At 41.4% G+C, this 17,711-nt stretch overlaps 1 protein-coding gene across 1 annotated transcript in view; it reads left to right on the top strand.

The window, feature by feature from the left end:
• The first annotated feature begins 522 nt into the window (after positions 1–522).
• col25a1 (collagen type XXV alpha 1 chain) overlaps positions 523–17,711 on the top strand; it is a 168,458-nt gene continuing 151,269 nt past the window's right edge. The window contains exons 1-5 of the mRNA XM_080190193.1: positions 523–543; positions 683–709; positions 16,316–16,393; positions 16,689–16,805; positions 17,212–17,247. Coding sequence (XP_080046319.1) covers positions 16,316–16,393; positions 16,689–16,805; positions 17,212–17,247 — 231 coding nt within the window. The 5' untranslated portion in view covers positions 523–543; positions 683–709. The remainder of the gene's footprint in view (positions 544–682; positions 710–16,315; positions 16,394–16,688; positions 16,806–17,211; positions 17,248–17,711) is intronic.

Genomic DNA, 17,711 nt, shown 5'->3' on the forward strand with positions numbered 1-17,711 from the left:
GGTGTTGGTGGCCACTGCCCAGTTAAGATCCTGACTGGCCTTCCCAGGGAGTGAGGTACGGCTGTTACTAGCTCTCCAGCCTGTAGATGAAACCCCCATGTTACCTGGATTACATTCAGCCCCCTAACATCTATGGTGCAGGGTATTAATACTCCAGCACACAGAGTATCAGGTGTGGGCTGGTGGTCACTATTGCACATGCAGTTAATTTTCAGTTTTTCCACATCAGCAAGGTAAAGCCAGGCACTTCACTATGAAAAGATGGGAAATCATTCAGCGAACCACTCCTTAAGCATGTCCTATTGCAGAGTGATATTAGCTGAACGCTCGCCATCTCACTCTGGGTTGAGATATAGAGCGTGGCATGAGATGAGTGGGAGAAAAGAGGCATCATTTATTTTAATTCAATATGAGAATAATGTTGTTTCAAAAAAAATAATTAAATGAACTGGTTTTGAATTTCAGGAGTATAATCTGAGGAAATAACAATAATGACATTAAATTGTTTCATTGCAGGGTCCACCTGGTCCAAAAGGAGACAAGGTTTGTGAAAATAATTATTTTTACAGACAATATAATTTTCCTTTGTGTCAACCCAAGAAACACCTACCTCTGTGGAACAAAATTCTCAATCCCTCATTGTTTCTGCGTTGATGCTAATGAAACACATTGTGTCCTGCAGGGTGATCAAGGGGACCAGGGGCCACGCGTAAGTTTACAACAACTGCATGATCTGAGGTGTATTGCATGATTGTTTGAGTATAGTTACTAATGGAACAGTGATCTTTTCTCGATCTACTTCCCCAATCTGCGTCGGTTTCATCAATTGAACAAAATTCCAGACCACGCCGGAGCAGTTTTAGTGTAGCCAACAAATCAGCACAGTGATGAAGGTCCCATTTTGCCACTAGAGTTAGGCCTTCCAGGGATTGGAAGGGACAGCACATCCTTAACACAAGGGCAGTTCTCCAACATGTCTCAGTCAATGACATACATTGATGATTAGAAATGAGTGTTCCTATTCACTGTCCTGTTGTCCTCCAGCAGCCTAAGATGGTGCCGCTGTCTGTGCTGGTTTTGCTAGCCACAGAGTTAAAAAGAAAACCGAATGCACTAGAGATGGGAATACCTTGGTAAATATAGTAATGTTGGAATTTATCCCCCAGTGGTTTACGGTGGGCACGCTCTCAGATCTAAGATTGAAGTGCATGGTATCTTACCTCTCAGTATCAACTGCATGTTTGGCTTTAAATAGGTAGGAATTGGCAGCTGGCCAGCAGTTGCTTCTGGCCCCATAAAGGAATGATTTGCCAGGTACCTTGGAGAATCTTCATCTTCTTTACAGCTGCTGGCAAGAAAACTGAAGCAGCCTGAGGTGAAATTCAGCTGGGACTCTGTTGGCTCTAAGGCAACCCAATTTTCATAAAGTTCTGAAACTGTGCTGCAGTTAAAATGATAAGCTGAGAAAATGGGCCAGTGAAGCTGCACACTCCAGTTTAAAGGCTCCCCACCCCATTTCCACTGCCATCATGTGGATTACAGTTCTCCCTCTTAAGTGTGTAGCAATTCTGGAAAAATAGTTTCACTGGGTGACTGCATACAGACACACCAAGTGTGCGAGGGAGTTAGACAAATGATGTCTATTAATTTCCATGTGTGTCTGATTATACAAGTGTTAGAAGAAGGTTTTCTGTTCTTTTGAGATGTCAGCTCATTTAAATTAAGAACTTCTGTGTGTTATTAGATTTGTTCGCCACCACAGCCAAGTGCTCAGCTTTTATCTGTCCTCCAGCACTTTGTAGCATGATTTTAAAAAAGATAATTGATCTTTGGCCTTTTACAGTCACAGCATGTTTTTGATTCATGTGCCCTTGTCGCTTACCAGATCTCATGTTCCTCCAAAGGTTGTTTCTGGTTAAAACAAGCATTTACAGTGGTTAATTTTCCAACAATGTGCCGTTGGCTCTTCTCCACCTCTTCCTCTCCTCAGATTAGCATTTGAAGGAATAGTTGATATCCAAAAACACAAAATTAAACAAATGCATTCGCTCTATCTGTTCAATGTGTCAAGAAATGCGGTTAGCATTAGCCTGTCTTTGTGCCAATGTCAAAGTCGACACATGCTTATAGCTACGTACCATTAACAAGGACTGATCAGTGACTGGCTGCAGCTCAAATCATATGGATCAAACACAATGCTGTTATCATCAAGAGAATGCACTTAACTGTCAGTCTAAATGCAGACCCAGGCGTCAGACTGCACAACACATTTTCAGCCTTTCAAACTGACAGCTGTCAACTTGTAGCCATTGAAGAATTTGAATTGCAGTGCAGTAACTGGAAGTTGATTATATCGATATTACTCTATTACACAGATGTGTCAACCAGGACTATTTGAATTTCCACTTGTAACCTGCAGACATGGGCTAGATCTTATAGGCTCTGCCGGCTATAGTTTTGGGGTGGGAGCAACTTAAAAATATAACAGGTAGCTGGCCCACCATCTTCCTGCCCACCCCCAATCTGGTCCCCATAAAACAATAGGCACTGAAATTAACAGCCCATCTTCCATTTAAAAAAAACAGGCAATTGAACTGCTTAAGAAGCAGTTTGACCCAGATGTTACAGTGCCCACATTAAAATACTGTTGGCATGGGCAGTTGGATGAGAGTGGGCAAGCTGTCCTTTCAACGCACCTGGTTTAAAGGTTGGCCAGCAGGGGAGGGTGCATCCTTCAGAGGTGGGGGGAGCCTGTGAAGCACAAGGTGCTTCCTTTGTGCCCCACTGCCCCTCCTCCAAATCCTGCCCAATCCTCACGCACCCCAAAAACCTGGCATTTCCTTTAGTTCAGGATCCATTGCTTCCAGCAGTGACCGCTGATTAATTTTGGTATGGCTAGGCCTGCTGGCCACTGGCCTTTCGAAAAATCACTGTCCGTTTGAAATTGACATTTAGAACTTGAGGGAAGAGGGGATGCAGACAGTAATATCTTCCCATCTCAACCCCCGCACCCCCTCCAAAACTCAACCTATGGTTTCCATAGAATACGATAAAAATTGTTCAAAAGGAAATGCAAGGAGTGCACTGAATATTGCTTAATTATCATTTTTACAAATGCATGCTAGATTGCCAATTTTGAAAGTGAGAGAGAGAGATTGTGTTATTTACTATGTTTGCCTGGTTGAAATATTATTAAAAGGACAGCAAAATAACTTTATTTTGCATAGCATAGCACCTTTCACATCTGCAGAATGTCACAAAACCCCTAATAACCAAAAAGGCATTTTTGAAATGTTGTCATCGATCTAATGTAAAGCATGTGGCAGACAGTGAAGAAAATTTTCCAAACAGTAATGAAAGATAATAACCAATGGAAGTATCTCTGTGTTGTCGGATGAGGGATGACTGTTGTCCAGGCCACCTCGGGAATTTATAAGACCATATGATGTAGGAGCAGAAGCAGGCCATTCGGCCCATCAAGTCTACTCCAGCATTCAATGAAATCATGATTGATCTGATATAATCCTAACTCCATCTTCTCCCCATAATCCTTGACACCTTTACTGGTTAGAAATCTGTCTATCTCACTTTGAACATAACTCAGCCTCTATAGCTCACGGTGGTAAAGAATTCCACAGATTCACTACCCTCTGAAAATAAATTGCATCTCATCTCCGTCTTAAATGGGTGACCCCTTACTCTGAAAGAATGCGTCTGGTCCTAGACTCTCCCACAAAAGAAACAACTTCTCAGCATCTACTCTGGCAAGCTCTCTGAGGATCCAAGTTCTCAAGAAGTTGCCCCTCATTGTTCTAAACATCCCTGCTTTTCAGATGGTGCATGGGATCATTTGCATCCACTTCAGCAGGTATTGGGGCTTTCATTTAAAATCTCACCCAAATCACAGTTGAGCACTCCCTCAGTAATGTGCTGGAACATCAGCCAAGGCTATGTTGTCATGTCTCTGAAGCGGGGTTTGAATCCATGACCTTGGGACCTCAAGTGTTACAGCTGAGCCTTTCCATGATCTAACTTCCTAAAAATTGGGGGAGAAATTGCTTTTTAACACAGCACCTCCAGGGAAACTTCTGCGCCTCACCCTGGAACCAAATGCAGCTTTGAAGTGCCACATTTTCCACACCAGGGAGAGATCGGCCATGATCTGATTGAATGACGGAGTGGGCTCAAAGGGCTGAATTTGCATACTTCTGTTCCCATACTCCCCCTCCGCCCCTCACATGAGTGAGCTTTCAAGATGTGCCGATGCTGGCACAAGTACCTACTGAAAAGATAGATATGATACGGCAACAGGGTAAAGAGCAGAGCGGGCATACAAATGAGTGGTATTGACTTTAGACCACAGAGCTTGAAAATGACTGAAGGATTACTCAATGGTTTCCAGAATATATAAGCTATAATGTGTAATATAATAGCAAAGGGAATATTTTCCTCTTAATAACCCTTTCTCAATAGCTGTAACAGCACTTCCTTGAGGAAAGCTGCCTGGGTACTGTTTTCTGGAAAGTACAAAGTCATCAACAGCTTTCCAGTTCCTCAGGCAGTATAGTGATAAAGTGACCAATTTTCTTGTGCAATACATCCTGTCTGTGACTATTTCTGTGAAGCAAAACAGAGGAAAAAGGGATGGTGGCCCGTTGCAGGGGGGGGTTGAAGCCCTATTTGTGCTTCATGTGACTTATGGTCGCAAATCAGTTAAGGGACCAGTCTTCACATTGAGCCTGAAATAAGCATTCCTGTTTAACATTCATTTTAATGATCACAGCTGATGTCATTGAGTCCTGCATGTCAATTTCCTTTTTTCTGCTGACGGTAGGTTCAAGCTGACCCCCTCTAAACCAGGCACCATGTTTCTTTATGCTGCAGTTCAAGTGCTGAATAATTTAAAGTTGGGCAACATTTGTCACAGAAATGAAGATTTGATTTTTGTCCACTCCACTTCTTGGCCTGAATTTTCAGGATGTCAGAGGCATGGCAACCGTCATCGGGGGGAATATATCCCTGCTGGCTCCAGCAGCTCCAGTGCCATTTTACTCTCTAACAAGCACCAATTGGCATAAGGCAGGATTTCTACCCTCACTCGGGAGAGAGTGGCACCTTGGATAGTTACCAATCAACTGGCAGCTCTCCCTGTTCCTCCAGGAACAGCACTGCAATGGCCAGAAGAGGCACTGCAAGGAACGGTCTCGAACTAAGTCCAGGGAATCAGAGGACAGATAAGTGACCAAGGTCCCAGGGTGAAAAGATGAAGGAATATCTGCAGTGGGGAGGGGCGATTGGAGGAATCAGGGTTTCAGGGGATAGACCAGGTTGGTGGTGGTATGTAGGTCAGCTGGCCTAAGAGGAGAGGATACCATCAGTCAGAAGGGGGTTTTGTTTGAGGCACCCCCCCCCCACCCCTTTGTTTTTTTTTTGTTCCCTCCCCTCATCTGTATGCCAGCCTGCAAATTGAGGCTGGGCAGCAAAAGGACTGTAAATGGCTACTTAAGGGCCTTGATCAGGTGAAGAGCAGACTTTCCATCTGAAGACCTGTCCACTGCAACGTGAAATGGCATCAAGTCGGGGTGGACGTGAACAAAAAGGGAAATCACACCTGTCCAACTTCGTGCTCCCCCTGCGCACCTCCCCCCCCCCCCCCCCCCCCCACCTCAGAACTAACCAGAATGGGAGGGGGAAATGGGAGTGTTGAATTCTGGCTCTTTGTGGTGATTAGCTCTTAACAGACAGCACAGCAGAAGAGGGTCACTTAGATTGAGGGAATCAATTCGGATAAGAGTTGGTAACCACCCAGGGCAGAAGGCAATCAGCAGACATGGAGCGGCTGGGGCAATCGATGGGCTACTCCAGGGCAGCTAGAGACTGCCAGCCTCTGTACAGTTTTTCCTTGTTAAGAAATATCCTTTGTGTTTCTGGTGAAGTCTGTGAGTGTGCATCATTACATTGGCAACAAGGATAAAATGGATTACTGATGACACTGCCTGTGGCCCGACACCTATGAATATCCTGTTTTAATCGAAATCTGAAGAAAAGAAATATTTACCCAAATGCCTGTTTTTTGGGTGAATAAACCCATTTGAGATGTTGAGATATTGTCAGATCCTGAGGGGTAAATGGAGAGCAAACCTGAACTGGCTAGTGTAGTCAGAAGTTTAGAAATGTATAGAAAGAAACAAGTGAAAATAACCCTCAGAAGCAAGAGCTCTGACTTTGAGTTTAAGGAAAACAGAACTGGGTTGAAGAAAACAAGAGTTGCTGCAAGTTTTTAAAGAGAACACTGAGAGAAGAGTTTTAAGTGAAGAAGAAGAAATGCCACAGGCAACTAGAAGTGCTTGAATAGGAGACAAAGAGTCACTTCAGCTGAACAAGTTCAAAAGCAATATAAAAACAGCTGGCACTCAGAAGCAGCACTGCAGCTTTAAGAGTTTTAAAAAAAAGAAACAGCTGAGACACTCTACCTGAATTGATGTTTGTCCCAGAGACGCTACACAAGTGTCCATTCTCCTGCTCTCTTTGTGCCGTGAAGTCAAAGGAAAACCGTTGACCCTGCATACAGCTGGTACACACCACCATTAAATGATTGTGAATGGGCGCTATAAGATTCACATGTGCCATTGACTTTACCTTGAAGGTAGGACTTTATTGAGAGCTGTTGCACACTGAGTACTGATGGCATGTAAATGTAACACAAGTACAAATCTGCCACAGGTCAGTGTGAGGCTCAACACACCACTGACGACTTCTTTGTATCTCACGCAACCCTCCCCCAATTCAGGGAATCAAAATTTGACATCCCACTTAATTAGGTCATCCCATTTACCACATTTTGTGCCCTTCTGGACTCCATAAATACTCTCCTAAAGTTCGTAATGCATAGTTTTAATCATAGAACCCCTACAGTGCAGAAGGAGCAAGTATGGCACATTGTGTATGCACCAACTCTCCGACAGATGATTTTTACCCAGGCCTACCTGCCTCCCACCACCCCCCCCCCCCAACTCTACCCTTGTAACTCCATTCATTTACCCGGCTAATCCCCCTAACCTGCACATCTTGGGACGCTGAAGCCAATTAGCATGACCAATCAACCTAACCTGCACATCCTTGAACTGTGGGAGGAAACTGGATCACCTGGAGATAACCCACTCTGACACAGGAAGAATGTGCAAACTCCACACAGACAGTGACCCAAGGCCAGAATTGAACCTGAGTTCCTGGCGCTGTGAGGCAGCAGTGCTTAACCACTGTGCCGCCAAGGTGAAAATGAATGATGGAAAAGAGTATGTGGGAGAGAAACCACATGCCGTACAGTTAGCAGAGGAGCATCAGAGAGGGAAATCCTGAACATTCCAACACCACTAGCTTCAAATGGAAGAATTTGAAAAAGAATCCATTGAATTGCAGATGCAGCTCATCACTATCAGTTGGAGAATGTTTTATTGGAGACCAATAACAAACCATGAGGGATTCTGGAAAGCTTAAAAGAGTAAATATGAAATGCATGCAAAGCAGGAAGCTGAAAAACTGGTGGAAGACAGGGACACAGAGCAGTTGGAATAAGCTGCAGAATCAGAGGAAAAGTACTGTCAGGCCAAATACTGACTGCAGCATGTTGTTTTAGCTCAGATTAGGCACAACATTCCACCACCTAACCTAAGCGACACTGTCAATATTTTTTGAGAAAAGAAAACAAGCTATAAAAGACCCCAAAGGGGTTCACTTTAACTCTAAGAGTTCATTGTTAATCTTTAATTTAGGCATAATAAAGTTCAAAATTGAAACAGTTCATATTGACATATAGAGCAATAGACGGGATTTTATGGCCTCGCTTGTCCCGAAACAGTAAAATCCCTCCCGAGATCAATGGACCTTTCCATGTTAGACCACTCGCCCACTCCAATTCTCATGGCGGGCAGGGCAGTAAGATTCCAGCCTTTTTAAGTGAGAAAGAGAGATGCTGCCTCATTTTATTATTCCAGTGTTCAAGCATATGTATACATGAGTATTCAAAGATCACTCACTACTGCACTACTGTCTGTGTGAGAAACGTATCAGCCAACAGCACATAGTATGATCTGAGATATAAATTTGATGTGGTTCCAGCATTTGGGTTTAAAAGGATGATTATTTGCAAACCTCTGGAAACCACAAGACAAAACATGGAGAGAGGTATAAACACTGTCCCGATTTCTCCTGTTTGATCTATCACTGGAGTTCAACATTCTCCTTCACTCAGCAGTTAAATTCATTGGATCATTCTTGCAGCAAGCAAATTGGGGTCACGGGATAGAAAGCATAATGACTAATTTTAGGAACAAAATTGCAGCAAAGCACCTCTCACTTATTTTACACACACAACTACGTGGAAATGACCATATTTCTTAAGTAAAAATCCTGGCTAGTATCTGCAGTCAAAAAGGAAACATGGTGCCATATAGCAGGGGTAATGGAAGGTGTCGGAAAGTAAATAAAGTAGTTAGTACTGCTGTCTCACAGTGACAGGGACCCGGATTTGATTCACAACTTGGGTCACTAGCTGTGTGGATGCTGCACATTCTCTTGCGTCTGTGTGAGTTTCCTACGGTGCTTCAGTTTCGTCCCACGTTTGAAAGACATACTGGTCAGGTTTATTGTCCATGCTAAATTGCCACTTAGTGTCAGGAGGATTCGCAGGATAAATACATGGAGCTATGGGGAAAGGGGCTGGATTGGATTGTGGTGGATGAAGACTTGAGGGGATGAATGGCCTCCTGCACTGTATGGTATTCTATTCTATTCTAATTTAAATAGAAAACATCTCTCTCATGAATCTGCTGCTTAAACATAGTGATATATTCAGGAGTTCAGGTTAGGATTAATGATCCCCACATAAGTAAAAAGAAATAAATATTTGCTTTGAGTGCTAATTGGAAAGTATAATGAACAAAGAATACTCCTTTATATTCATATTTAAACTTGCTACCAATTCATATCTAATTAACCCTGTGTAATGATGTTGAGTGGTTTTTATATATTGGTCGTGTTCAATTTCAAATGTAACAGAATTGATGCTCACTTCTTCATCTACCTAGATTTCCTAATTATCATCATAATATCCAAACAAAAATTAATTACAATGATATCTCCTGAAAACAGCGTGCAGGCTAAAAACTAAGTTATTTTAATCTGACACTTTTAATGGGTTTATTTTTATTCAGATCATACACAATGCATGTCCCTAAAATTGCAACCAATTCACAGCTCTTCATAGAAAAGCAAAACACTACAACTGCTGGAAATCTGAAATAAAAACAGAAGATGCTGGACAAACTCAGCAGGTCCAGCAGCATCTATGGAGAATGAAACAGAGTTAGTGTTTCCAATGCATGTGGCCCTTCTTCAGAGCTCTGAAGCAGAGTCATATGGACCTGAAGTTTTGGCTGGAATTTACCAGCCATTCACACTGTTGGGATCTTCCAGTCCTGCTGGGTTTCCTGGCGGAGTCAGTGGGAAATCCAATTTACAGCGGCAGGACCAGGAGATCCCGTCACCACTGAACGGTGCATTGCCTCCCGCCGCCGAGAAACGCACAGCTGTGAGACCAGGGAATCTTGCCTGTCTCTGCAAATGATGCCAGAATTGCTGAGATCATAGAATTGTAGAATCCCTACAGCACAAAAAGAGGCCACTTGGCCCATCAAGCCTGCGCTGACAACAATCCCACCCAAGCCCAATCCCTGTAACCCCACACATTTACCTAGTTAATCCCCCTGGCACTAAGGGTGAATTTAACATGGCCAATCAACCTAACCCACACGTTTTTGGATTGTGGGAGGAAACCGGAGCACTCAGAGGGAACACACGCAGACACGGGGAGAACGTGCAAACTCTAAGGTCGGAATTGAACTCAGGTCCCTGCGCTGTGAGGCAGCAGCGCTAACTACTGTATCACCATGCCACCCAGCATTTTCTGGTTTTATTTCACAACTCCTCACTGTTTGAATTGAACCTTATCTTCACAATCTGTTTCAGTGTGAAGTATCAAAATCAAATAAAGCACATTCCAGACCAATGCGTTCTCCAGAAATGCACAATTACAATACCATAGGTGTTAAAGGTTTGACTAAGTATAGGAGAAGCACATTTAGTGCATCCCATACTCTGTAAGCTATTGGATTGTTCTTGATAAGTGAAAAATAATGGAACCATCCTGTACTGTGATACCCCTCCGAATTGTTATGTCTCCTTTGGGAGTATCCATATAAAAAGTATATATAAAACAAGAGCACATTTTAGCACATGTCTAGTCACTGCCAATGGAGTCTATCAGTTTTCAGTGCAAATGGAAAGTAATAAAGTCACAATGTGGTGCTCAAATTTATGTGTTCGAAGCCAGGTTTATGCTCTATGCAGTGCAGGATCAGTCTGGGATGTGCTTGTTCACATCGCTTTTGAATGGGGGAAGGTAAGGTTTTGTTTGCATGTAATCAAATATAAAATCCATGATCTTGTCATCAGTCCCTGTCATGTCAAATTATTTAGATGAGCTGACGGGAAAGTCAGCTTCTTTTTGGGCAGAGGAAATGAAAAGGTATTACAGTGGAGCACCAGAAGGGTTTTTAGATTTATAATTGGAAGTTAAAACATTTGGCTGCACTTCCACTGCAACTGGCTTATATCCTTGGCAGTACGGGACTATCTTTCACAAGCAATTTCCTGAATTTTTGTACAACACCAATATGCAGCATTGAACGAGGCAGTGTATCATTTATAACCCCAACTCGGGGGTCATTCTTTTAAAATAATTCTTCAAGTATAGTTTTTAATCAATGTTGTAAATTGCTCAACAGGGCTTTTTTCTTAAATGTTGGCCCCTATTTGAAGTAAAAACAATCTGGACACTCGTGCTAAGAAGGAGCAAGACTCCCAGTAGAGCTTGTTACATCAGTGTTTCACACTTAAACATTATCTACTTCCAAAGCTCTACAAAGGAAACCTTAGAGTATTTTTTTAAATGGAAATTCATCCCTGCAGTCACGGTTTGTAGTAAGGTTTGGGTAACAGTCCAGCATTTAAATTATTTAACTTCTTTCTCTCTCGTGCAATGTTGTCAATATCTATAATTAATAGTTATGAGCACTCAACAGCTTTTGATCATCATCATCATCATCACTAGTAGATAATTGAATGTACAATTACATCAATCGATGTATCACTGAATAGGTCGTGAATTTGTGTCCGTGATTCACTCATGACAAGTTGGCATTCTCTGATGGACTTTCCAGAAGACTTCTGCAGAGGGCAACTTGAAAATCAGAAAGCATCAAATCAAACCCCACCCACCCTCCTACTGTAGAAGGCATTATACAACAGGCTCCGCAAGGGGGCATCCACAAGTAACTTGGTCCATTCTATAAGGAAATCAAGTGCAGGAGAAGGAAATAGAATATAACAACATTAGAAAAGTTGTTTTTAAAAAAATCCTTTCATCCATTCATTCACTTTGAAGGGTAACCACAAAAATTGTAAAAAGTGTATTCTTTGATAAAGATTTGCTTCTTTTTGATTTGCCTTGAAATAAATGATAGATAATTGCTAAACTGAAAACTGCCAAGCTGTTCCTCCGTGCAAAATGGATGCTAAAAATCTATTTTTAGATCTAGGCGGACTTAATCTAATCTACTACAAAGTTCCAATTTTCTCACTGAACTTTCAATGGTTAAAAATGTTTAAAGCAGATTAAAAATTAGGAATATTTCGTGAAATAATTTATGATTACTGTTGTATAAGATGAACTTTCTATTCCTGATGCATCAAAATTGGAACATCTGTTTTACAAGATAGTTTTTAAGAACAAAAATCAGAACAAAGAAAAGTACGGCGCAGGAACATGCCCTTCAGCTCTCCAAGCCCGTGCCCTAATTAAGCTACAAAAAAATCTTCTGTCCTAACTCGGTCTGTATCCCTCTATTCCCTCCCTATTCATTTACCCATCCAAATGCCTCTTAAATGTTACCGATATGCCTGCTTACATTATCTCCTGTAACAGCATGTTCCAGGCATCTATACAAGAAGGGCAACCTATACAAAGTTCAGCAAGCAAGATGAAAAATGGCCATGACTGAAAATAAGTTATCAAGAAATGCCATTGTTAATATTTTACACCATGTTGTGAATAATTAATGTTAACTTAATGAATACCATACACCACGGTGTCTTATAATGGCAAACTAGCCTAGCTGAGTGATGCTGAAGATAATTTTTGTAACTGTTGAACAATCTTAATTGTCTCCATTGGAAAACAAGGGCCACAAATAAAAAAGGAATATAGGTTTTTAGCTAACGTTTGCTTTGTCTCTGGAATACATGTCCTGGGTCAATGACCTAAAACAATCTTGCGATAGAAATAGACTTGATACTCAAATTAAGATTGATATAATCTGGAGCCATTGATGAGAAATGCTGTTCTGTGCTGCAACTTTACACATTTTATTGAAACATCATTTGTAAACAAGTTTGATGAGAAACTTTAGGCAAGGGACAATGCCGAGATTCTGAAATGAACGTCCCAACCCTCCCGTCGATGACTCCAAATATTAATGTTGATCTTCTTGTGACATTTGGAAAGGGGCTTTGTTGCCTTATGGAGAGCAAAGTTCTGAAAGCACAGCTATGAAAAGTTGCCTATTATTTGAGAGATGCTTGTAATACAGCAAAGTTATACGCATAGCAGTGTAAATTATTTTTCAAAGCCTTTTGGCATTCCTTCACAAAATGCCATTGTTGAAGCCACCAATCATACCTCTTTGATTCCCTTTTGTCCATTGCTCACTTGAAGGTATCAACTCAAACAAGATGACTGTCGCTAGGTATCCTGATACATTCTTTGTGTGTGAGTCTAGATTGTAGAATGAGCCCTCAATCAGGAAATTGACAGCATCGGATCATCTGCCTATTCCATGTCTAGTCTGGTTTTTATTTTTTATTCCATAACCGCAAGATTACATTTTAAATCATACCTTTAATGTGTTGGCCTGCTGTTTGATCATGGGGAATGCGAAAACTCATTCTAATTTTGGCCTCACCTGACATATACGCATGCATTCCTAGCATTGGTCAATCAGAAACAGGAAGCCAGGTTTATTTACTTTCCCTCCTAGCTTGGGATAGTTAAGGCTGTCATGCCACGCAGCATAATTTCAACCCAGTAAAGAGATCTATTAAGAAAATGGCACAAGTGAAACTGACACAAAATAACTACGACAAAAGACTCTTGGCCATTTTTGGGGAAGTTATTTCAGAATCTTGGCTCGTTTCCAGTGGTGGTGTAAATGATACTGTGATATTCCAGTGATAACAGTGAGAAAGTGACAAGTTGGCATGCCCTGTTATATGTTGCAATGTAGAAACCTTGTGCTGTGTTGTTGTGTTTTTTTGTTTGTTCCTATACTGTGTTGTGTTCCCAGGGTTTACCGGGGTCCCCCACAGTGGCGGCTCTGCACAGTAATCAGATCCTCACTGTCAAGGTTTGTGGATTATGTGTGTGTGCTCAGTCAGACCTCAACCAGCATACTACTGTAATTATGTCCATTGAATAAGACTTAGACCGGGATTTTCCAGTCCTGCCAGCAGTGGCCGTTGTTGTCGGCTGAACCAGAAAATTTGGAACACAGCCAAAACTCTGTTGAATTTGGATGGGGATTTCAAATCCCACTCTCAATGACCAATATAAAATCAGTTATTAACAATGAAGCTAATTCAATAAAAAGAGCCTTTAAAATTAAAGAGTGGCACAGTGGTTAGCACTGATGCCTTACAGCGCCAGTGACCTGAGTTCAATTCCAGCCGCAGGTCACTGTCTGTGTGGAGTTTGCACATTCTCTGTGTAGGTTTCCTCCGGGTGCTCTGGTTTCCTCCCACAGTCCAAAGATGTGTGGATTAAGTTGACTAGCCATGCTAAATTGACCCTAGTGTCAGGGGGATTAGCAGGGTAAATATGTGGGGTTACGGGATTAGGGCCTGGGTGGGATTGTGGTTGGTGCAGACTCGATGGGCTGAAAGGCCTCCTTCTACACTGTGGGGATTCTATGAAGGGAAACTCTTCTTTAGTATTAGCATATATGAAATAGGATTGAAGTCCAAAGAAATAAATAGTATTCCCAGCACAGCGAATTTAATCAAGATGTTTAAAAGAAAGCTTTACCCACCTGTCAGGAGGAATTTTATAATTTTTTTTGAGTGTCAACTCGAATTGGGGTGTGGAAACCAGGAGGTGTGTCCCACAACCTCCACCTGGCACCAGCAACAGGTTCCTGAGAGATCAGGACGTTGTTTTTAAAAGGTGCCCCCACCCCCACTGCCCCTCCCCCCAGCTTTGAGACCCCCCCCACCTCACACCACTTCCCCCCCCCCCCGCCACCACCAACAACATTTCCACCTACTGCAAAAGGGGATGGAATTTCTCTCCCAACTTTCCCCACCCCACCATTATCTACAAGCAAAAGCAAGAAGAAGAAATAGTGACAGCAGAGAAGTTCTCTCCTCCAAACACCTGTAATGTCTTGAGAAGCAGAACTGACATTTTGAGTTGAATATGACTCTTTGGTGTCTGAAGTGTCATATCTGACTTGAAACATTAACTCTGTTTCTCTTTTGACAGACGCTGTTGGAGCTGCAGAGTATTCCCAGCACATTCCGATTTTGTTTCAAATTTCCAGCATTCACAGTATTTCACGATTTTATTACCCTCAGTGCTCTAACTGATTGCTTTACCAAACATGACTGACAGCCTCTAAAGAGCGACAATTGTGACAGACTCACCTTACAGGCCATGAGCCATGTGGGTCCACCTGAGGTTTAGGAAGGGATTCAGGAGAGGGAGACACAGTGAAGAGTAAACAAAGATAAAGTGAAAAAAAGTTGTGCCAGACTAACTGGATTTTCATTCACCCCAGGAAACAAAACAGGAAACGTCATCATGCAGAGTGACCTTTCTACAAAGAGACTGATCAGTTCTAGATTCAAATCAAGAGAATGTGTACAAATGAAATGATTTTAGTTTCAGCAGATATTGCATTCAAATAAGCTTTACTTCACGTGGGATGAAGAGTGGTGTCTGACTATTCCACTTCTGATCCTTGAAACAGTCATGATCTTGATAAAATAACTCTTTTAATCACGAGGCATGATTTGGTTTTGAGCACCCTTCCCCTTGAAGATGAAAATAAAATGTTCCCATTCAATTGGCTGGTTGTTTGACACCAATATATCTTTGATAGCAGGATCTAAGGGTAAAATTCGTTTACTGTAATACTTGGAGTCATCGTTTTGTTTAATTAAGCACAGGATTAGTATGCTGGACCAATGTCTGACTGAATGCATTGCTGTAAACTCTGATGGTTTGGTATATGGAATCCATGCTGATCTACCAGTTAACTGACACAGTGAGCTGTGACATTGAGACCTCAAAAGTTATCAGACTACCAAAAGTATACATCCAGATATAAGAGAAGGACTTATTAAATTGAAAAAAATGATATGAGGAGATAAACAGTGACTATTTTTGGCATCACTGCAGCTATGCACCACACTTTTTGGTGATGAATATTTTGGTTGGACTTTCAGCATCACTTAAGTATTTTAGTGATGGGATACAAGATATGTTAGCTTAGATTTTCTGTTTGATAACAAATATGTTAAAAAATACCATTGTTGTGGTATTGATGTGTCACAAGAGCAGGGCTCTCCGCTCATTTCACCATGCCTTGCAGTATTACACTTCCTTCTTCACTTGCTCATAAGAAGCCCCAATTTTAAATTTCAGCGAGCAATATGACTAGGAAAAGGAGACATACGGTGCCTTCCTCGTGTATGTTTAAACAAAACACAAGTCCCCTTCTAACAACGGCAATTGGAAAATTTAGCTAATCGTATGTTACCATTAATTTCCAGATTTTTTGATGTTAGGATTTGGAGATAAATATATTAGATGAATAAAAAGCTAGACAGAAAGCAAGGCAGATGATTAGGGTTGATATCTAACAGCTGAACATTTAGTCTATTTGATGACAGACATATGGATCAAAGATTGGATTATTAATCCCATCAGTTTCTGCTTTCTTTGCTTAATAATATTGTGTTCATATATTGGTATTGATAGGTCATGGATTTCATAGCCAAAAGCCTGAACTGTATGTAGTTGACAGAAATGTTAACTTGCTGCTCTTAACTGTTTCTCCTCCTTCTTTTGAAACCTTCCCTTGCCACTCCTTCACCTTTCTGACCTCTGACCTCCAAACTTTGACTTTCCTTGCCTGATCAGATGGCGTTTCCTTACCCAAGAGTCAATCATGGGTTCCTCTCGGCTGATCAGCAGTTTATTAAGCGACGTCTCATGAAGGTAGTGCTAGTACTTGTAGAATTCTTCTTTGCATTCTATACTGTAAATATTATTCTTACTTTTCCTTGATTTTCTTTACTTGCATTGCAATTTGAAATAATTACGTATTTGTTGTGGACTTGAATTTCTTTGTGTCATCACGCAATAGAATTTTAATTTAATTATAATTAGTTATCATTGAATATGAAATCTAAAGGTACCTTCCCTAGAAACTTTGACATTGTAAATAAAACTAACCAAGCTGACTATCTAATGCACTTTATTTTTATTCACACACTTTTTCACCAATCTCCAGGGCGATCAAGGTCAAGCTGGACCACCTGGCCCACCAGGGCCTCCTGGTCCTCCAGGCCCACGTGGTCCTCCAGGTGACACAGGAAAGGATGGCCCTCGAGGGATGCCAGGAGCACCTGTAAGAATTCATTGGATTACCTTCAGTACTTCATATTCTGGTTTTCTTTGAATGTTTTAAAGGGACTGCACCATGGAGAAGTAGGACATAGGCTCCATGCAGCCAAAGGAAGGTGTCCTACAATGATCAGATATTTCTTAAGATGGAGGAAGGGAAATTCACAGACCAGCTCCATGGCTCATCTCCTGTAGGCCTTAGCATCTCCTTTCAGAGCAGCATTGAAAGAAAGCTGAGACAAGTGCTCTTCCATGGTCTAGTGAGATAGAATAGAGCAAGAGGGGGAACATGTGTCATAACATTGAAGAAAACACTTAATGTTACTGAAAGACATCAAGTTTTCAAGATAGCTACTTACTGAATGTAAATATGAGTGAAGTTTACTGTTTGATTCATGTTTTGATTTTAGGGGGAAACAGGATCAAGAGGTGAAACAGGATTAATGGTGAGTGAAAAGACTTGTATTACATTGGTTGGATGGGAAGATGTTTCAGGTCATGGGAAAGTGGCAAGGGAAATTCTCCCTGTTTATAGTGGCTGAATGTAGTGACTTTTTGCTTGGTAATGTTTGGGATATATGATTCCCACCTCACCCCACCCAACCTTTGGAGATTAAATATGTGGGGCCCAGATTCTATGAGAAATGATCTCTATATGGTGTATGGAAGGTACATGGTTGATTGGGATGAACAGTTCTTGTTTCATGTAGGATGTTGAAGTCACTGCCATCCAGTTGACTCAATTTGATTTTGATCAGCTTGTAAAATTAATGCAGGTCATCTAAAAGAAACAAAATATTATTTCTTATATTTATTGAACATTTTTAATTTATGAAAATGTTCTTCTTAAGACTTTCCTGAAATTATTATTCTTTGATTTTGAGACTTAGAATCATAGAATCCCTGCAGA

Source organism: Carcharhinus amblyrhynchos, chromosome 1 (assembly GCF_965287045.1).
Source record: "Carcharhinus amblyrhynchos chromosome 1, sCarAmb.v2.hapA, whole genome shotgun sequence".
Lineage (NCBI taxonomy): Eukaryota > Metazoa > Chordata > Chondrichthyes > Carcharhiniformes > Carcharhinidae > Carcharhinus > Carcharhinus amblyrhynchos.